This window comes from Triturus cristatus, chromosome 1_1 (assembly GCF_964204655.1).
Source record: "Triturus cristatus chromosome 1_1, aTriCri1.1, whole genome shotgun sequence".
Classification (NCBI taxonomy): Eukaryota; Metazoa; Chordata; class Amphibia; order Caudata; family Salamandridae; genus Triturus; species Triturus cristatus.
Window position 1 is genome coordinate 634472413 of NC_140579.1, and position 22826 is coordinate 634495238.

The window sequence follows — 22826 nt, forward strand, 5'->3', positions numbered from 1 at the left end:
GTCGCAAATGGCTTAAACCCATCTGTCTTAGGTTAGCCACCCGAAGACATATTGAAGCACTAAGGATATTGGGGTCTGATTGTTCACCTCCCATAGCTGTGGCTGTAGCTACATTTTTAAGTTGGACCTGGATAATACGTTCTCGTACTTCCTTCCAACCAGCTGTTAGTTTGTGTTCTTTATGAGCTAAGTACTCCTTTTTTGTGTTCTGTGAATGTTCACCTCCCATAGCTGTGGCTGTAGCTAAATTTTTAAGTTGGACCTGGATAATACGTTCTCGTACTTCCTTCCAACCTGCTGTTAGTTTGTGTTCTTTATGAGCTAAGTACTCCTTTTTTGTGTTCTGTGAATGTTCACCTCCCATAGCTGTGGCTGTAGCTAAATTTTTAAGTTGGACCTGGATAATACGTTCTCGTACTTCCTTCCAACCTGCTGTTAGTTTGTGTTCTTTATGAGCTAAGTACTCCTTTTTTGTGTTCTGTGAATGTTCACCTCCCATAGCTGTGGCTGTAGCTAAATTTTTAAGTTGGACCTGGATAATACGTTCTCGTACTTCCTTCCAACCTGCTGTTAGTTTGTGTTCTTTATGAGCTAAGTACTCCTTTTTTGTGTTCTGTGAATGTTCACCTCCCATAGCTGTGGCTGTAGCTAAATTTTTAAGTTGGACCTGGATAATACGTTCTCGTACTTCCTTCCAACCTGCTGTTAGTTTGTGTTCTTTATGAGCTAAGTACTCCTTTTTTGTGTTCTGTGAATGTTCACCTCCCATAGCTGTGGCTGTAGCTAAATTTTTAAGTTGGACCTGGATAATACGTTCTCGTACTTCCTTCCAACCTGCTGTTAGTTTGTGTTCTTTATGAGCTAAGTACTCCTTTTTGTGTTCTGTGAATCTTAACTATTAATAATGATTTAACTTTTTATCGACAGTAATCAATTGGATTAATGGTTTCTTTTAAAAAATGTGTGTTGATTGACTTGTGTATCTTAGCTATGAATAATGTTTTAACTTTATCATCGACAGAAATTAATTGGATTTAATGGTTTTTTTAAAAAAATGTTGTGGATTGTCTTGTGATATTTATTCTGTTAGTGTTTAATGTGTTGATGTGCTTTCAAGACATACTGTCGAATAAAGCTTTTTGATATGATGATGATTATAGTGTTGAACACAAAAAGGATTATAACAAAGCCCTAGAGGAATATAAGGCAGCAATAATAAATGCTAAAACTGTATATTTTACAACTAAAATCCTGGTGATCAAAAATTCCTCGAAGGAGCTTTTTAAAACGGTGACAGCCCTAAGTGCCCACAAGACTTCTCCCGCAAATGCACATGCTCCCATTCTTCCCCCACTGGTAACATTGCCGCCTTAATTTCTCTGTCCTGGGCTTGTCGAGTAGTCCATACCTCATATGGTCATATTTTTTGAACAGGGCGTTGTATTCCACAGCCCTCTGCTGAAGTTCCACGTCAATGCAGCTACCGTAGATAGACACCACCTGCCGGATCCGGCTGAAAGGGAAACCACATGAAATTCATAACTAACTTATCTGGGCGCGAGGGGCATGCACAGTTATTAACAAGCATTGGCAATGACATTCAGTCAGGCTCTGGCAAGTGAGTAATGTTTTTGCCGCTTTTTTTTGGCTAACACATGCAATTTGGCTAACATTTAAAAATATAATGATGAGTGTCTCCGCAGCCCAGGCTAATCATCCTTAGCACTGAAGTACACTCCTTTTCAATCAGCTGTGAACATATGACCAGGCAAAAGAATGTCACTCATAGCATAAGATAGTCAATGGATGAAGTGGACTAATCCATTGCACCGTGCTATTTGCTGTTGTAGGCAGGAGCAGAATGTGAATGACACTTGAACAGTTCAATTGATGAAGAACCAAAAGCACCTGTATGTATGCATTATTTTAATTATAATTGTTTTATTAAAGAAGACCTAAAGAGTACTACTGCAGAGATAATACATATAGAGATTTTTTTTGTTTTAAAAGACCGGAGATAGCAAGAAAAGGCGCAGTGCATTCAGAAATGAAAAAACCCTAAAGGGGGACCTACTCCACGTTCTCTCGGAGGCGCGTGCTCAGCTTCATGATGGCTGTAAGTGCGTATGCCCTTGTTGTGGGCAGCGACATGTGCGACTGAAGCACTCTCTCCAAAAGGTCCAGGACATCATCTTCTGATACCTGGGATAAAGAGTGGGACAAGCGGTCAGTCACCACAGAGAAATAAAGCTTTTGTTCTCCAACATGAAGCGTACCTAACAACTCATTCGCCTCCCACTGCTTTTTCTTGCACTGGGCACAGGTGGCAGCGACTGAACAGTATCTGTGATGTCTGCCTGCCATGGAATAAGCAGTGTTGTAAAAATGAAGCCCTGTTGCATCAGGTTTGTTCTGCATCTCATCAATGGGATTTCTGAATGCTGGGGAGTCCATTTCCTGTCCTAGCATTAAAAGATGGAGGACTACTCGTGCACATCACAGGGACCAGGCTGCAGCATGGAAAGCTTTAACCTACATCGCCCGCCCACATCCCTCCCTTGTGAGCTCTGGACATATGACGATGTTAGTTAAAGAGGACGTGCATTGAGCCAAGCACCCTTCACAGATGGCGCTCTACAGATGCTCAATTCAGATGATCACTTCCTCGTTTTGAGCCCAGAATGTAGGTTATCAAGTGGAGGAGATGCTGGTTGAGGTTAAATCTCTTCAGTTTGGGATTTGCCCTCTAGATAGAACTCTTCCTTGTACACAGGGAACAGGTTCAACTTAACTGGGCCAATACTACGAGATCCCCAATATAATAATAAGGTAAATAAAAGTGCTGGACTGGAAGCTACGTGTCCAGGTAACAGTGTCACATGGGAAAATCAGAGAAGTTCAAACCCAATGAAGGTGGCTTGGTGAGGTGAATTTATACTCTGGAGAAAAGGACAGGAGATCCCAGGGCCTGCCTGAAGTCCAAGGCCAGAAAGGGGCTTCGAAAAACATTTCCATTCTAAGTAACTCATTTCCACCAGCACTAGCACAGATTGTTGTGCTGGAAGCGTGTGTACCTGATCAACCCCTCTGCATTTTTTAGGGATAAGATTATGATAGAAATAGCCTGTAGCCAGGGTAGTATTTTCTTCTAAAGCTGCATATCAATAAACCAACCAACTAGTGTTGGTATGTCTGGGTGTGTTTTTCTCTAAAATTTTCTCTTAGGTCGGATTACGAGGTTGTTAGATTTTGGTGCAAGGTTGTTGAGGATGGGTGGGCAGAATGCAATATAAGTACCAAAAACAAGGAACTATGGGCCACACTGTATGAAAGTAGCATTTTGCGATTACCAAATAACAATTTAAAAAAAAAACGCTATTTGGTAATCACAAAATGCGATGTAACAAAACAGACCGGAAACAGCGATTTCCTAATTGCGATTTTTTAAAAATTGCAAACGCAATTAGGGGATTGCTTTTTGTAATTGCTACTCCATTAATTCCTGTGGGCCTCACGGCCCATAGGTGCAAATGGTCTTGTATTGCCTATATGTAATCGTAAATTAGGTAATGCAAAGGCAAGGATGTCCGGGGGCCTAAGGCCCCCTTTAAGCACCCCTAAAAAATTTTTTTTAAAAAGGTACACATGTAAGGCAAACACGCCACATAACATTTTGGAAAATGCATTTTGTTTTGCATTTTCCAAAATTGCACATCTTTACCATCGATTTGAAATCATGTTTACGACCGAATTGAAATCGATGGTAATAGCCTTTCCCAAATGCACAGTTCGCATTTAGGAAAGGCTTCTTACATGTGCATTAGGGATTCGCAAATTGCGATTTCCTATTTGCATTCACAATTTAGATAATCGCTAAAAATTGCGATTACCTAAATTGCGAATCTCATATCCTTTCATTAATTGAGAAAGGCCATTTTGCATTTGCAAACGGGTGAATTTTGCGATTCGCACCGTTTGCAAATGCAAAATACTTTGATACATGTGGCCCTATGAGTTTCTTTCCCTGGAATTGGCGAAAAAACAGCTAGACTCGGGAATACTTGGTCGTTTTCTGCTGTTTTTTCAAATGTGATTCCAAGGTCAAGTCTGTTGATATTTATGCCTGGTCAGAGCAGTCTAAAATATTAAGCCAAAGGGCTGGTGGGAGTCAGGGGTGAAGTGCGTGTAAAGGGGTATAGGGGTCAAGGGCAAGTTTGTGAGAGGTCATGAAGAGTGTTGTCTGCTCCCTTCGTTGTGCTGCAGAGGTCAGGCTTTGCTCCTGCCAAAGCCACTGACCCTACTATGGTTTCACCAGATGTAGAACTTGACCCGGTTTTCAGGATCTGAAATGATTAGGTCCAGAGAGACCAGACAACTTCTAATAGTGAGGAGCAGCCCCCTCCCAGGGTTAACGCAGCAGATGGCATACCGCCCTTGTAATCTGGGCTTGGTGCTTGCGTGCGTATCTGTCTCTTCCATTGTCTGCATACGAGTATGTCTCCCTGAAATGCTTTCAGTGTTTGCATATTTCAGCATTTCCTTGTCTCTGGCTTTTGTTAGAGGCTGCAGCTGACTTTGTTGTAAGGCTGCTGCCATGGCTACACACAAAACATGCTGGATTACCAGAGATCTAGATTTTTTCGCACATAGAAAATAATTGCATATATATAGGTAAACTAACCCTCAACACAAAAACTGGCACAGAATGGGCAGGTTTTCACCATGCTGCGATGTTGTATTAGCACATCTGTAACAGGATAATCTATTGATTTCAATTAATGAAAAGCAATCGGATTACTTCAGATGTGCCACACTATGGCCTTCTTTAAATAAAGGCCCTAGACTTTGTAAATCAGTTATTCCTGAAATACACTAGCATTTTACTCAAATCTTAACTTGATGGTTTTATTTAGGCTGTCCTTGAAATATCTCTGTGTTTGTATATGTGGCGTTCCTGACAATCTCCTCTGAATGTTTGTATATGTGGTGTCCCTTAACTCCTCTCACTGTATCATGTTCCTGAAGTCCTCTCTTAGTATTTGTATATGTGGCGTCCCTGGCATGAGCTCTCAATGTCTGTACATGTGGTGTTCCTGAAATCCTCTCTTAGTGTTTGTACATTCAGTGTCCCTGAAGTCACCTTTCAGTATCTGTGTATGTCGTGTCCCTAAAGTCCTCTTTCGGTGTCTGTACATGTGGTGTCCCTGAAGTCCTCTCAGTGTTTGTATACGAGGTGTGCCTGAAATCCTCTCTTAGTGTTTGGTCTGTACATGCGGTGTCCCTCAAGTCCTCTCTCAGTGTCTGTACATGCAGTGTCCCTGAAATCCTCTTTTTGTTTCTATAGATGTGTCCCTGAGGTCCTCTCTCAGTGTTGCTACAGATGTGTGCCTTCCGAAAATCCATTCTCAACACTGCGTACATTTGCTGTCCCTGGCAATCCTGCCTCATTCTTTGTATTTGTGGTGTATTTGAAATCCTGCCTCACTGTTAGTATATTCGGTGTCTCGACATCCCTCCTCAGTGCCAGCATGCAGTAGGCTTTCTGAGTTTCCAGCTCCCTGTTTGCATGTGATCTTCTCCTTGGAATCTTCTCTCTCGTGATCAGAGTTTGTTGCCTAAATAAATTTAAAAACCAAGAGACTCTAGCCAACATTGAGGTGAAAAACTCACATGGAGATGATGAAATCTAGATGTAGTTCTTGTTGCCCTCCTGGGGGATACCCACCCCATGGTCAGTATCTCTGCCTTGTGGCACCCCATATCTTGATGACAGTGCAGGCATGCATATGTACCCACATGATACTTACATGGCAGGCTACATTTGGGTGCCTTCTACTTATCTAAGCGCCATATCCTGGATAAGTTTCGCCTGTGGGAAAATGGAGTGGGTCCCATTGGCACCATATCTCGCCCACCGGGTTTCCCCAGCCCCTCTTTGTCCTCTGCACCTCAGTGAACTGGTAACTAGGATGGCTGCTGTGAATGAGCCCACTGATGGCTCACACCTAGGTGTGTGCTAGATCACTCATCGCGGAGGGTCCCGACCATCTTCCGGGAGAGACCTGTCCCTGCATGGACTGCCCTATACTTCCATGTCACAGACGCAGGGCCAACACAGCCCAAGTCCCAGCACTAACAAGTCACTCTTCCTTCCTGGCAAGAAGCCCATGTCCCTCCCCATCTCCTGGACCCACTAACAGTGGCAGTATTGAAGCACCTTAAGGGCCTGCAGGGGGAGCCCCACACAACATACATCTAAAGATTCGAGCTAGTCTCCATGCACACTCTCATGTTGGTAGAGAAAAAGACCCCTATGGTCTCAATCACCGTGGACCAGCAATGGAGGGCCCCTTACAACACTGCATGATCCCTTAGTCTCTGGACTCACAAGCACACACTTCCACACTGCCTGCCTTCCTTTGCACATCCCATAGAATTTCATGAAACTGCAAAGTGGCTTACCTCGGCAGGCTCGGCCTCCTCACAGGTGCCCTGCAGAAGCTGGTCTCCATACTCCCCGATGCACCAGGACGCCACCTGCACCAGAGGTTGCTGAGTAGAAATAGTGTAAGACAGTAAATCGTGGGGGTCAGTACTCCCTTTGCATGCTTTTTTTTCTTTTTAATAATACTTATTACATTTTCACCCGATCATAGAAAGATACGAAATCTGTAGCAGGATACATATTTTGGACATATCATCATAAATACAAATGCCCATGTGGTGGGGGCAACAGATTATGGTTGGGGCAGTAATCATGAACCAGTAACATTAATCTTTGCCAAAGTCTTTCCTAAGTACTTCGAGCTTAATAACTGTACATTTTTACAATAACAAACATTATTCACTATAACTAGGGTGCCTGTCCGGCTATTATCATACAAAAGTGACAGCTATCTTTGCTGTGTGCCAACAGTGATTACTGCGAGGTATGTAAACATGTGTAAAATGCGAGGGTGGGAGGGAGGCGATAGCACAGTCATAATTTCTCAATGTGGTCCTGGTGTGTCGGGCTTGGGTGCGTAGGTATGATTGCCTTGTGGCGCAGCAAATTTCCAGTTCTATATGTGTACGTATGAATTGTGGACACAATGTGACTCTATATCTAATGACGAGAGAAGGCGGATGGTGGAAGAGAGATAAAGGGTGTAATTGCACGTGGGAGATGCACCCCTAATACAGCCTATATATCTATACATTCCCTTTGAGGCATTCTGGTAGATCATGGCTGCAGTGTCGCTGGTATGTTACGAGTTTGTGTGTGCCCTGATAAGTTTAGATTCTATTAAGGATAAATAATTTTGGCACTCTACAGGTTGGGTCCTTAAGGACAATAGTAGACTATGAGATGACTAAGTTTCATGTCCAGCCACCAAAGCCCGACGGAGGGCCAGTAACCAGGCATGTATAGTGAGGTCTACAGGTGACTTCCAGGCCACAGCCAGTGTGAGTTTAGCCCAAACCAGTGCTAAATCCAGGAATTTATTAAAATTCTTGTGATGTGCATTGCGTTTCGTAATACCGAGAAGGAAATGTGCTACCTGGGCTGAAATTGGAGTTACCACTGCTGCTGTTTGTATGTCGGAGACAACCCCCCAGTATGTCGAAAGTTGAGGGCATGTCCAAACCATATGTGAGAATGTGGCATCTGTATTTTGGCATCTAGGACAGAGATCCATGGATGTTGGATACATGCGCACCTGTTTGTCGGGGTTAAATATGCATGATGGACGTAGTTGAATTGGGTACATTTTAGTCTAGCATTTGTGGATATTATCTTGGGGATCCCCACACATTGAGTCCATTGTTTGTCAGTAATTTCGACTGATAATGTTGTGTTCCAGAATTCACGCAGTGGTGTTAGTGAGGGGGCGTATCTGCTCTGAGGGAATTATAAATGGCCGCACTTGCCTTTCTGCCCGTACCATGTGTTAATAATGTCTGTAGGGCACCGGAGGATGTAGGTTCAGTGCTTATATTCCCCCATATTTGTAGTGTCTGTGGCGTTAATGTTGCATATTATAAGAAAGTCCCTGGTGACACACTGTAGTCGTCCATCAAAGTGTCAAAGCCACACAATGATGATTCGATGAATAAATCAACCCATGTAGCCAAACTGACTGCTTGCCATTCAGCCAATTCTGGGTGTTTTAGGCAAGTGTATGAACCAGGTGTCACCTCGAGGGGGAAGTCAGGGGCATAAGGTGGTGATTGGCACCTGGTAGTACATATTTCATCCAAGTGTTACGGGCTGCTGTCATCAGGATGCTCCCGTGGTTCCTTTATAGTGGCGTTTTGGAACCAGACAGCCACTATAGCATAGCTGTCGTAGTGATATTGTCCAGGCGTCTAATTCAGTCAAACTGTTTTCCCTCAACCATCGCATGTGCCACTGGAGTTGCTCAGCTGCGTAATAGTGTTCATAATTGGGCGCCCCTAGGCCACCTTCCGACAGGGGGAGGTACAGTTTTGAGTGTACTACCCTGGAACCACCCCACATCAGGGATACAAGTAGCAACCTCAGGTCTTTAAATATTTTCAGGGTGATCCTATGGGGGAGGAATGCAAAGAAGTAAAGGAGTAAAAGCATCTTGGAGATAGCTACATGACCCATGGAAGACAATGGCAGATTAGTCCAGAACGGGATTGTAGCACGAGCACCAGCAAACGCTTTGCCCAAGTTGCCATCAACAAGGTCTATCGGGGAATGGTAAATCTGGACCCCTAAATATTTAAAAGAGTTATATGCCCTGGCAAGTAGGGCATAGGGTTGATGCCATCTCTGTTGTATGGGTATAGGTGACATTGGGAACAGCATTGGCTAAGTCAAATTTATTTTCAAGCCAGACAGCCGAATGTGTGCATCCAACAGTTCAATAAGGCCTCGGAGGGCCTTTTATTTATTACAGAGGTAGATCAACGCATCATCCACTTAGAGGGAGACTATATGCCACTGTGTGTACACTTGTATGCTCCAATCCAGGATGCGGCTGCGTAATGTGCATGCCAGAGGCTCCATGGCCAATATGAAGATAATTGGTGATAGAGCAGGGAACCAGACAGAGTTGCCTGCTATCTCAAAAGGGGGCAAAACAATACGACCCGTCTTTACCCAAGCTCGTGGATTGGTATATAGTATCTTCACCCATCTTAGGAACTTGGGACCCATGCGGAACTTTGCCAACTCTGCTAGCAGATAATCCCAACCAAAAGGTATCGAATGCCTTCTTGATATCCAAGGCAGCGATCCAGTGCTGTTCATTTGTCGATTGTGCCTATTCTAGCAGTTTAAATGATCAACGTAGATTCAGTCCTGTGTTTCTGCCCAGGATAAACCGGTTTTGATCTGTATGTACCAGGATTTGAACAATGTCTATAAGCCTATTAGCCAAGGGCTTACCTGGAATTTTGTAGTCAGAATTTAATAAGGAAAACGGGCGATAAGAGCCCATGAGGAGTGAGTCCCTGCCGGGCTTCGGAAGCACCACCAATATCGCCTCACAAAGAGAAGGCGGTAATATACCTCGGTCAAATGATTCCTTATAAAAGGTAGATAAGCAGGGAGCTAACTGTGGTATAAAATTCCGTGGGCCATCCGTCCATCCCGGAGCTTTACTGTTTGCTAGCTGTTTAATTGTTGCAGAGATTTCAGCCTCTGTGATAGGGGCCTCTAGCACTGTGAATGGGAGATTGTGTTATCTGTGGAAGAGCTGCTCGCTCTAGGAAAGTTTGCATTGCCTGAGAATCACCGGAGTCAGGGGCTTTGTATAATTTGGTGTAATAATGATGGAAGGAGTCATTTATCTGTTCTTGTGTATTCACTAATTGGCCGTCTGAAGTATAAATAGCTGTGATAGGGCTGCAAGATATCGTTTCTCAGTAGCCATGCTAGTGTCTTACCTGCGTTGTCGCCCTCTACATGTCGTCTAGCTAAGTATTGTTTATAATCCAAAGCACATAGTTTGTCCAGTATTTCCTTATGAGTCAGTCTGGTTTTGGTTAGCGAGGGTATTATGTGTGGGTCAGTGGGGGCGATGCATTCACAGCGCATTGTTTCTGCTTCTAGTTCCTTCAGTTCCTTAGAGAGGGACAAACGAGACCCATAAACTGTTTTAATGACCTGTGCACGTAAAACCACCTTGAGCTCATCCCACTCAATGCTAGCATGTGTTGCTGTTACTGCATTAGTCTGAAAATACGTTGTTATGGATTGTGATATAGAGGCGCTAAGGGTGGGATCACGAAGCGCCTCCAGGGGAAGGCGCCAGGTTGGTATACTAGATTTATATGTATAAGGACAGCTGCAGTTGTAGGGGGCTGTGCTCAGAAAGTGTACGAGCTAAGTACTCAGCGTGAGACACCTGGGCTATAGCTGGTTCTGAACAATAAATGGCATCAATTCTTGTGTACAGGTCATGGAGTTTTGAAAAGTGTGAGTATACCTATTCTGTGGTGTGTCTAGCGCGCCAAATATCACTTAATTGCATATGGGTGGTCCAGATCTTCATGTGGTGTGCAAGCCCAACAGCCTGTGCCCCTGGAAATGGTGGATGTTAGCGATCCAAATAGAGGTCGGGACGCAATAAGAAATCCCCCCCCCCCCCCCCCGTATGTTGGTACTGACGGCTAAGTAATGTTGGAGTCAATGTTGCAGGAATGTGAATTAACCTGAATTTGGTGCACATAGGGAAACCAATATCAGAGGGAGGCTGTCTAGGGTACCCTCTAAGATTGCATACTGGCCTTGGGGATCAACTTGCGTGCGTTTAACTTCCATGAAGGAGGATCTGTGGCGTTGTACCAATTATGTAGTCCGGGTAAACGTGCACCATGGCATTCTCAATAACCCATGGGCCACGGGCCTGTGTCACCTGCAAAATATCATCCTGTCGCGGTCATTGAAGAGGCGTGCGACCACGGGTCTTGGGGGGGGTTGCCCGAGTGAAGGGGGAGGGGGTGGCACTATGAGCACGTTCTACTGGGAAGAACTTGGAGTGCTTGCCTTTAAGGATGTCTTCCGTGAACCAGTTATTGAGGTACAGTTCCATACTTTGCCCCTCAATGCATTCCGGTAGTCCCACTACGCACACATTGTTTCTGTGGGACCTGCCCTCCTGGTCGTCATCTCGATTCTTGAGATACTCCACCTTTACCTGCAATGTTTTGATCTGAGCTGCTGACGAAGCCACAGAGGGTCTGATTGAGGCCATTGTCGACTGAGTCTTCTACTCTATTCTTCAATTTTTTATTGTCTTCACGTAGAAATACCAACTCGGCGCATAGTGTGTTTATTTTGGGGACCAAATTGGATTTAATGTCCATTACAGCCGCCATGAATTTGTCGACTCGGTGCGAGAGGTCTGCCTGGGGCTTGGGTTGTACTGCCAATGGCTGCTCGGTGCTCTCGACGCAAGGAGGTTGACCCACTGTTTCGCTTGTTTGACCTCCAGAGAAGAAATCCGCTTTAGGCAATGTGCACATGTAGCGTTGTGTTGCGTTTTCTCTAAGCAGGGTGTTGTCCTGTCCCAGAATGTCCAATCATTGCCCGAGTTCTGAGCTGGGGTATGGTGAGGGTCCCAGGCTCCGCACCCCCACTGGTCCAGATAATATTGTGATGTGTTGTTGCGAGGTGTAGTGTGGCACTGCCAGAGACAAAAGGGGTGACAAAGTTCACCAGCACGTGTATGTAGGATTATGGTGACCACGGCTTGCAAACCGACGGAACACAGTGGGAGCGTCAATTAAAAGTAGTACAGCTTGCATGAGTCAATGCTTGTTCAGTCTAATTATGCAGGCCATTGTGGTGTGGAGTACGGCATATAGGGCTCAAGCCCGCGCAGTGGTCCGTGGGTCTTCACATGTGCCTGGACTGGTTAGGCCAGAGGGTACACAGGGTGTGTCAGGTCCCTTCAGGCCACACGGTTCCCCTCGCCTTGCTGATGGCCTTTTGGGTCTCTGAGCCCCAAACAAATGCCCAACTGGGGCAGGGATAGTTCGTTGCAGCATATGGTCCGCTTTTGAACTGCGGCCCAAGTGTTAGAGTCAGGCAGGGAGTTGCGTATCGGAGGGCCCAGGCCGTAAGGAAGCGAGAAATGGCTTACTGGCTGTGGTCGACAGGTTCACTCCAGGGAGCCTGATTGAGTCTCGGTTGAGCAGCAGAACAGCTCCGGGCACTCCCAGTTACAGTGGGGCGCCCGTCCCCGACACCCAGGTGGTATCTCACTTTCGTGCTACGGGAGGGGCAGGCGGTGAATTCCAACCATGCCAGCTCGATCATCCTCACCTCCAGCTGATGTTCTACGCAAGTCCGGGGGGACGCATAGCGGGTCCCCTGGTCTAGTCCGCCACGTGAGTATTGCACAACTGCTGCGCTGGAGGCGATGTCTGAGAGATTAGAATTATTAGCGTGACCGGGTGATGTGCCGTCGCTCTCCCAGGAGGCAATTTGTCACCGGTTACAAGAGTTTCAGCAGGTTTGTGAAGGCTAAGTTCAGGATATTTGACGGTCCAGTGCCGAGCTGATTACAGATGCGCCCGCTCACGTCGCCATCTTGGCCACGCCCCCTCCCTTTGCATGCTTACCAACATTTCCCACCACTCCTGCAACTCACATGATTCACAAGGAACCGCATGGATTGACCAAGTAAAGTGTGTGTGGGGGGTCCAGGACTGGTTCCTTGGACACTGCTGACCCAGGGTCCCTAATGCATCGGGTCGGATCCCCTGGCTTGGCAGTGAAAAGTAGTTAGTAACAGGGGTGAAGTGTGTTTTCCCCACCCCTCCTGGGCCCTGGTGCCACTGCATCAGCTATGCTGAGTGGTGGCCACGCACTGCCATCCCACACTCAAGTAGTGTGTGTATTGTGCCACACAGACTCACAGCACTGGAGACTCGGGCGTTTGCAGTTGGGGTGGTCAGCGCGACACTTTTGCGACAACATCCAGACTGAGGTAGTCGGTTTAGATTGCAGACGATGGCTATGATATGTGAGGACTCTAAAGTCACCCACTACTAAAAGGGTGTTGGCTGGCCTCATGCGTGGCCTCAAAGTTATTAGAACAGATGACCTCAACGGTCACTCAAAGGAAAAGGGGGCACATTATCATGTAAAGGAGCAAGAGCTCTTCGGTCATCTTATAAGAAGACCTCAAAGGTCACTAAATGGGCGCAGGGTGGCTGGGTAATCATATCCGATGACCTCTGAGGTCACAGGAGAGTGATGCCAAGTTATCATATCAGAGTACGTCAAAGGTCACAGAACAGGAAATGGGTCTTGGATCATGGTAGTTCATGAGCTGAACCTCATGAAACAATATGTTGAGTTGTGAAAAGACTGCACTGGGAGGGATGGAATACTTAAAGAGCAGCTGTGTTGCCACTGGACACACGAGGACACATCTGTAAAGCTGTAGCTCTTTCCGGAGGCCACACCTTGAGTAGTGTGCCGAGTGCTGGGTGTGCTTGGTGTATTGTGGCCACCTCTGGTGACCATACCACACTTGGAATACTGTGTCTCGTTCTGGGTGTCAATCCTATGTTATGGTGTTCTCTTCTGTAATAGTGTGTTTAGTTTTGGAGATCGCTGCGAGGAAGACCACATTGTGACTTCTGTGTCCCCAGTTCTGAGGTCCATATTTACAGCATGGTGTTGAGATATTGAGACCACGTCTGCGTATTGTCTACAGCTATAGGGGCTGCGCGTGCGTGTCCTTTTACCTGTCTATTGACCCCCGTCCCACCAAGAGGTTTTCCATCATTTCTCCACCATATCAACTGTACCAAACTTGTGATGGGTGGCACACGTGCCTGTGTGAAACATGTAACACTGGCGCAATCTGATGGTTTAAAAAGGTTTCTGCGGACAATTGAACTGTGTTTTTCAGTTCGGTGAACTCACCTGTGAAATATCGTCCTGGATGGCCGCAAAGAGCTTCAGCACCGTGTACCCGTGGAGTTCGCTGGCGCAGCTGATCAAGTGGATCAAGTTGGAGACTGCGTCGTCTCTTACAAACCCACCGGCCTGAGAAGCAAAGAGAGAACACTGCAGCACAATCGGCCTGTACAGACCACACACTTGTCTACAACACCGATGGCTGAAAGACACTTATTAAAAAGCCAATGGTTAAAAGGAAGATCAAAAGTTCACTCTATATATACTGTTGGCAATAAATCAGCTTGTAACACTGGCAAAATCCAGACCTACAAATGCTACATTTATGGAAGGGAAAGAGGTGAGAGAGAGTGTGTGAGAGAGTGTGTGAGAGAGAGAGCGAGAGAGAGTGTGAGAGCGAGAGAGTGTGAGAGCGAGAGAGAGTGTGAGAGCGAGAGAGAGTGTGAGAGCGAGAGAGAGTGTGAGAGCGAGAGAGTGAGAGCGAGAGAGTGTGAGAGAGAGAGCGAGCGAGAGAGTGCGAGAGAGAGAGTGCGAGAGAGAGAGAGCGAGCGAGAGAGAGCGAGCGCGCGTGTGTGTCTGTCTCTCTAAGATAGAGAGGGAGCACATTGAAGAGGAGGTAATGCAAGAAAGTGCATGCAGAAAGAACAAGCATTTGCAATGCAATAGGTCTCGCATTTGCGAAAGTTTGAGTTATTGGCATTGCAAATTGCGTTTGAAAACCTGCAAGCTGTGCGTAAACAAGCACTTTGTACTATAGTCCATGCTTATGAGAAGCAAGGCTGGCAGTCTCTTTTACTGCCAGCCTTGCTTCTCGTAAGCAAGGACTATACGTACAAAGTGCGTGTTTATGCACCGATTGCAGGTTTTAAAAACAAATAAATAAAAGGCATTGTCATTTACAATGCCAATAGCTCGAACTCTCGCAAATGCGAGACCTATTGTATTGCAAATGCTTGTTGAGAATTACAGCTGTGTCAAAAAAATACCCTACAACCATGCTGCTCAATTTTAAAACACACAAAATGACCAATGAAACTGTGACATGACTGGTGCAGTAAAATCCGCCACAAACTTCACCATAAAAGTGGAACTAGCAGACATATGTGGAAATTACAGAGAGCAACTTCGAAAAAGGGGTCTTCAAAAAAAGGTACTGCAATTTTTTTTAGGTCTCGCCTACGCAGCGAGCATGTGCTGTGTAGGAGGGCCTTTAGCCGTCGCTCTGCCTATTTTCAAGCACACACTCGTGCTTGTGGCAGCATCCACCTTGCGGGAGCGAGCAGCGGCGCGCCACACGCATGAGTGCAGTGCTTGAAAATGAGCAGACTGCTCTCCCAAGCGCGCGCGCGCACACACACACCACTCGCATGCTCACCTCCTGCTCCCTACCTCATCTCTCTCTCTCTCCTCGCCCACACGTCCCGGCCACTCACTCGCTCCGCCACTAGGCTCGTGCACAAGCTCTTAGAGCTAAGGCTGACCCATGGCTCTGCCCACGACCTTGCATGTGATAAACATTTCACCTAATGGAAGACAGAACTATTGGCTTGGTCAGTGCTTACTCAGTAAGGTTTTTTCATCGTTTGTTTAGAACGCACGCTTCGGGTCTGGAACAGCTTTCGGTGACTGGACAGCGCTCAGAGGTTTGTTTAAAAGTTGTTTTTAAAGAGGACCGGAAAGCAGCCTCAGGTATGTTTCTACCAGTCTGCCATGTCAACAGACAGGAACAAGCCTGGGCTTTATCGTTACCTCCGCACAGAACATCCGTTTACAAAACACTGTCACTCATCTCCCAGGCTCGTCATTTCCAGGCTGTCTCTGAGCTTTGTCGACATTCCGTTTCCTTCTTCCTCCCTGATGTTAGACCTGTTAAAAACATGTTTCTCTTCTTTTTTTAATTTTCCGACTTGTTGGCTTGTTTAATTTGACAAGTGTTTGTTTATCTGGATATGATCGGCAACAGCTGAGCGAGTTTACGGAGCTCTCAGCAGGATATGATCTAAACCTAAAAAGTAGGGTTTTGTATTCACTTTGAATTTTGGACGCACCATTCACCAGATAATACAAAATTTCCTTTAAGAGAAATTGTGCCCTCTTGGATCTTCTTAAATGTATGCACACGTTTCTTTAACAGGGGTATAAAATATACGTTTTAAAAAGCGTACAATCGAATTGCTTTCACCAACAAGGTTTGGCTGCGCATAGACTTTGATCATTAAACAAATGAAACCCAATAAAACATGTAAAGTCACGTCATCCTGTACTGCTTTCATAGTAGGGTGAAAACTATTGTGTTATTTTGTTGGCGATATGACACAAGCATTGGCAAAGCCAACATGTCTCGCCTTTATGAACTGTTGGCTTTTTGCCAAAAGTTTTAGCTACGCTGTCGTGCAGACGCACCGCAATGGTGTGCAGGGTGGCTACAGTTAACAAGCATTTGTAATGCACTAGGTCTCGCAATGACATTATTTTGAGCTATTGACATTGTAAATGGCAATGCCTTTAACAAAATTTAATGGCATTGTTATTTACAATACCTAAAGCAACACCTACTGCATTGCATAGCGCGGTGTCCGTGAAAACGACGCAGCGCTTATTAAAGTTTAAAAAAAAAAAAGTGTGTTGGGGGGCAGAGAGCATTGGCATAGCCAATAGGTCTAGCTTTTGGGACCTTATAAGTTTTTAGTTATGCAGCACAATATCCTTGGTGCAACAACATCAACTGTTTTATGGCTAAACACTTATAAGGTCCCAAAGGCGAGACCTATTGGCTATGCCAATGCTTGTGTTATAAAATCTGCAACATAGCATCCTGAAGATCTCAGTTTGCTGATAACACAGAGGTAGGTGGTATACGTATACAAATAGGAACAGGTGTTCACTTAGAAATAGGAGTGTTTAAAATTGGATCATGTTGATATAAACTAACAATGGACCCATTTACAGAAACATTTCACAAGTTGACTAACACAGGCATAATCAGCAATTAAAAAGCATGAATAAAAAATTATCGACACATACTAACCCTTGTTCATCTGAAAATGGCTATACAGCATAGAGTATTTTAGTACAGCAAAAGAGAGGTGCAATATAACACTTAAAGCAAGGTTACGCACAGCATCTTAGTTGATAAATATTCACAGGAATGCATGTAATGCAACGGTAACACATGTAAATATAAACAGAAAAATGGCATACATATGCACCCTTCTGCAGCAAAAAAAGACAGACATAGCAGGCAATGACCCATCAAGTGGGTAACAGAAATACTGAATGACCAACATTTCGCTAAATGAAAGGCTAACTTTTTTGAATGATAATGCATTTCAAAACACACTGACGTCCTGCAAATGATGTGGATCTTTTCATGCAAAGAAAGTACCTTCCAATCTAGAAAAAAAATTATTGATGCATAGTCTTCCGTAACATAAGACACTTGTATGGTGATGTTTGGCTCACTTAAAACCACCCACTATGAACAACTTTAATTTAAAGAGTCATGTGATCTGACAATATGAGCAACGCACGCCAAAGCATTGGTACAAACGTGGGTGTTTTCCCTCTCAAAAGAAGGCCATCAATAAAGATGAAGGGTGAAGATTCATCTGAAAAGAGAAACCTGTAGTCCAAACCTTCAACTGAGATATCTGCTTATGTAAAGCGACAACAGCTGTCCAGAGCTATCTTAGATTACACATAAAAGACCAAAGAATGTTCCTACTTTACCAGTTTTTATCCAATTTGTAGCTCACTAGCCTGGCAATAAAATTACACCGTCGATCCCTTGTACTGCACACACCAGCAGAACGCAAAATAATAAAATGTAAGCCCTGCAACGGAGAGGATGTGCGCATTCTGGTATCAGTGTGCTCCTCTCAGTAGGGGGAGGAGAGTGGTTGCAGAAAACACACACCTGCAGTGACTCTTGACGTTGCGTTCACCTGCGCTTAACAGAGAAATGGTGCATGTGCCAAGAATGCTGCTCAAGGGATGGAGGGTAAAACCACAAATAGACAATTAGCATTGCTTGTGCTCTAGGCTCCATACACTTGACCCTCCCCCTGTTTTACAGGATTCAATGGCAAAATTGGCGTATTTTGGAAAGCTTCCACTCTTACATTCTGCCTGGTCCATCCTCACTCTCCGGAGTGCGGCTCCAGACTGTGATGGAGAGCTCCTCTCAGGTGATAGCACACAGATAGAGCCTCCTCCCTCTGGAGCGGTGTGCTAGGAACACATTCAACCAGGGGCTGATTTTGGCTCCTTGTTTGGAGGGGTCCTCACGAAGCTGCTCGTCAGGAGTTGTTCCAGGGTTGCAAGCTGAGACTGTCCATGGTTCCTTATTGCCAGAATCCCTGTCAGCCAGTTAGGTTTTTTTTTTTTGGAAGGGTATATATTTTGACGGCTATCTTCTTCGGCCTCCCTGAGCTCGCGCTCGCCTAGGTGCCTCCTCTTCCTCTCGTGCACGCGCGAGCCAGCTCCTCTCAAGTTGGCAAACAGTGGCTGACAATGGCAAAGGAGCGCGAGCCGGTGGTACAATGCTGAAGCGTACGTTCTAGCCTGTCAGCGCCAGAGAGAAAAGCGAACCCCTCCTGCCATTGGCTGCTCTCGTGGCACGTGACTTTGAGTTCGAAAACCTCAAAGGGAGCCAGCGGTAGGTTGTATTGACGCCATTTTGGATGCCGGGGAACGAGGTTTCCTAGAGTACGTAGTAGAGGAAGTGGTAGTCCGTTGTGGAGAGTCAGTGGCATGTGTTCCTTTTACCGCCCTTGAGCTACGAGCAACGAAGCGGGCAATTCTGTTATTTTAAACGTAGTATGGCACAATTCATCTGTGAGGGCCTTCACGTTACCATGAGTGCGGGGAATACCTGGGGCTCTACTAGTCACCACACATTTCATCTTATCAGTGAAGCAGTGTTTTTGGGGAAATACGTTGAGATCCCGCCTCTCACTTACAAGCATCGGGTGATTCCATTCTGTCACCAAGTCATAGATGCCAAAGTGACCGCATGTTATGTGGAGACGCTGCCTGTAAGAGATGCCGTGCGCGAACGTTCGTGAGCTAAATCTCCAGTCCGGGTGGGCAGGGCCTAAGGGAGACAGGGCGGTCACCAACCCCACTTCCAAAGATACCAGACAGAAAACCAACGACAATAGATCTCGCCAAGGCGAGCAGCGCATGTGCTGCAACGCAGGCGAGACCTAAAAAGAGAGTAATAAGACAGATGGAGTCCAAGGAGATATGAGATATGTAGACAGAGGATTTTAGAAAGAAACCGTGAGAAAAAGAAAGTGAGTCTCTCAGAGTGAGATTGGTGTGAAGGGAAAAAACGGGAGTGATTGAGACACTTCAAAAACATAAGCCCCGCACAACCTTTAGTAATGTTTAATGTTCACAGTTTCATATTTTCTGAAACAAAACATTTTCAATTCTAATTATTCGCACGAAAATGACTATAGTTACCTATTTATCTGATACTTCTAACATGGTCTTTCTTGTTTTAAGTGAATGTCTATCATCGTTTGATAACTCTGAGTGCAATAACAGAAGGCTCACGGAGAAGCCACTACTACTGGTCAGGCCTAGGATGAAAAGAGAAGCTCACGATTTGTATTGAATATGCTACTTACCAGTATGCATCTGTTCTTGGCATGTAGGGCTGCTGACATTCATATCTGTGCATAGATCGCCGCCTAGTGTTGGGTCCGGATGTTTGCACGTTGTTATCCTGGAAGAGTCTTCGAAGTATCACGAGATAGGTGACTCCTCCCCTGGACCACAGTGCGCATGGGCATCCTCTCCATCCTTAGATTGTTTTTCGCCATTGTGGCAGTGATGGAGTAGATACAGTAAGTGATGACCATGCTATACAGTAATTCTGAGAGCTGCAGCTGCTACAGGCGCCGGGGAGGAGGGTGGGCGATATGAATGCCAGCAGCCCTACATGCCAAGAACAGATGCATACTGGTAAGTAGCATATTCAGTTCGAGGCATGTGGGCTGCTGAATTCATATCTGTGCATAGAATACATAGCAGTACCTCCTATTAGCGGCGGCTACCCGTGCCAGCTGCAGCAGTCTGAAAAAGAGTTTTGAGAACAGCCTGTCCTACAGCTGTCTGCTGTTTTGAGTGTACATCTACGCAGTAGTGTTTGGTAAATGTATGTATAGTGGACCATGTGGCTGCTCTACAGATTTCCTGTAAAGGAATGTTTCCTAGGAAAGCCATGGACGCCCCTAACTTTCGTGTTGAGTGGGCTCGTGGGGGAATCGTTAATGTGCGTTTAGCTTTTTGATAGCAAATTTGAATACATTTAACGATCCATCTGGCTATCCCTGCTTTGGAAATGGCGTTGCCCTTGTGTTGTGGAGAAAAAGCAACGAAAAGTTGTTTTGTTTTCCTAAAGTCCTTAGTTCTGTCTATATAGTACATGAGGGCCCTCTTTACATCTAGTGTATGGAGCATTCTCTCTGCGACATTTTGTGGACTTGGAAAGAAAACAGGCAGTTCAATAGTTTGATTCATGTGGAACTGTGATATCACTTTGGGCATGAATTTGGGGTTGGTACGAAGTACAACTCTGTTTGCGTGAACCTGTATGAATGGCTCTTGAATGGTTAGCGCCTGGAGTTCACTAACTCTTCTTAACGAAGTGATTGCCACTAAGAAAGCTACTTTCCAGGTGAGGAATTGAATCTCACATGAATGGAGAGGTTCAAAGGGTGGACCCATTAATCTGGTGAGGACCACATTGAGGTTCCACACCGGTGCCGGTGGCTGTCTTGGGGGAATTACTCGTTTGAGTCCCTCCAGGAAGGCTTTGATGGCAGGCACTCTGAATAAAGAGAGGTGCTGCCTGTTTTGAAGATAGGCTGCTATCGCGGTTAAATGGATACGTATTGAATTGTATGCCAGATTGCATCGGTATAAGTGTAAGAGGTAACAGATGATGTTTTGAATGGATGCGTCTAGCGGGTTAATGTCATTGTTGTTGCAGTAAATGACAAACCTCTTCCATTTAGCCGCATAGCAAGCTCTGGTAGTGGGTCTTCTGGCCTCCTTGATGATATCCATACAGTCAGGTGGCAGGTTTAGGTAGCCAAACTCTAAGACTTCAGGAGCCAGATTGCCAGGTTCAGCTGTTGCGGATCTGGGTGCTGAATTTCGCCATGGTGCTGCGTTAAAAGTGCGGGTTTGATCCGCAGCCTTTGATGCGGCACCACGGAAAGTTCTAGAAAGGTGGTGTACCATGGTTGGCGCGCCCATGTGGGAGCAACTAGGATGAGTGTCAGTGAGTGTTGTCGCAGTTTGCGTGCCACTAGCGGTATCAATGGCGCTGGGGGAAAGGCGTACGCAAATCTGCCGGACCAGTTCATCCATATCGCATTGCCCTGTGACTGCGGATGTGGGAACCTGGCGGCAAAGCTTTGGCATTTTGCGTTTTCGTTTGTGGCGAATAGGTCTATCTCTGGATGACCCCACTGTTGGAAGTACGGTTGGAGTACTGACGGATGTAGCTCCCACTCGTGCATCTGGTGGCTGTGTCTGCTGAGCAGATCCGCCATCTGGTTGTCCTTGCCGGGGAGGTGTTCCGTCATGAGGAATATGTTCCTCTGAATGGCCCACTTCCACATGCTCTGAGCCAGATGAGACAACTGTGGAGAGTGTGTTCCTCCCTGCTTCTGTATGTAGTACATGGCAGTCATGTTGTCCGTTCGGATCAACTTGACTTTGTTGCACAAGTGTACTTTGAATGCCTTCATGGCTAGAAAGATTGCCATCAGTTCCAGAACGTTGATGTGCATCTTCTTTTGTTGTGTCGTCCATAGTCCCTGCACTGTGTAAGTGAGTACATGAGCTCCCCAACCCTGGAGAGAGGCGTCCGCTGTCAGTATTATTTGTGGAACAGGCTCGTGGAACGGTCGGCCCTTGCAAAGGTTTTGTGGATTCCACCAATGCAGAGAGTTGTATGCCCGACCGCTCACCAACACTAGGTCTTTTAATTGCCCGTGAGCCTGATGCTATTGACGTGCCAAGCACTCCTGAAGCGGGCGCATGTGTAGTCTCGCGTGCGGGACTATGAAAATGCAGGAGGCCATCATGCCTATCAACTGCATGAACACTCGCGCAGGAAGGGAGTGTTGAGGTTTGAACTTTGAGATCAGCAATTGCATGCTGTTGAGCCTCACTAAATGTGGCTGAGCTGTGGCTGCCAGAGTGTTTATGGTTGCGCCCAGGTACTGTCGTACGTGTGCGGGTTGGAGATGTGATTTTGGGTAATTTAGTGAGAATCCCAGACTGTGAAGAAGGTGAATGGTGAGGGACATGTGGCTGGCACATTGCTGGGCTGACTTTGCCTGAACAAGCCAGTCGTCCAGGTAAGGGTAGACGTGAATGTGTTGTCTCCGTAGATGTGCAGCCACCGTAGCTAGGCACTTGGTGAAAACCCTTGGTGCTGTTGTCACTCCGAAGGGGAGAACTTTGAATTGATAGTGATGGTCCTGAATAGTGAACCTGAGATATTTCCTGTGTGATGGGTGTATGGGTATGTGGAAATACGCATCTTTGAGGTCTAGTGTGGCTAGGAAGTCTCCCTGACTGAGCAGCGGGAGAACCTGCTGTAGGGTGAGCATATGGAAATGCTCTGAGAGAATGTAGTGGTTGAGGGGTCTGAGGTCTAGTATAGGTCTGAGCGACCCGTCCTTTTTTGGGATTAAGAAGTACAGAGAGTACACCCCTGTCCCCTGCTGGTCGACGGGCACGACCTCTATTGCACCTTTTTGCAGCATACTTAGCACTTCCTGCTGCAATAATGCCAAGTGCTCTACGGACATAGGACGGTGCTTTGGCGGTATGTTGGGTGGAGTGGATGTTAATTCGAGACAGTAACCGTGCTGGATAATGTCCCTGACCCACCTGTCTGTGGTGA

At 45.9% G+C, this 22826-nt stretch overlaps 1 protein-coding gene across 2 annotated transcripts in view; it reads right to left on the bottom strand.

Moving 5' to 3' along the window:
* Positions 1–22826, bottom strand: part of LOC146870743 (AP-1 complex subunit gamma-1-like) — a 294245-nt gene that overhangs the window by 96560 nt on the left and 174859 nt on the right. For both annotated transcript variants that reach the window (XM_085646315.1, XM_085646317.1), the window contains exons 14-17: positions 13898–14020; positions 6463–6552; positions 2075–2202; positions 1409–1513 (exon numbers count right to left, since the gene is read on the bottom strand). In XM_085646315.1, the coding sequence (XP_085502441.1) occupies positions 1409–1513; positions 2075–2202; positions 6463–6552; positions 13898–14020 (446 nt within the window). The remainder of the gene's footprint in view (positions 1–1408; positions 1514–2074; positions 2203–6462; positions 6553–13897; positions 14021–22826) is intronic.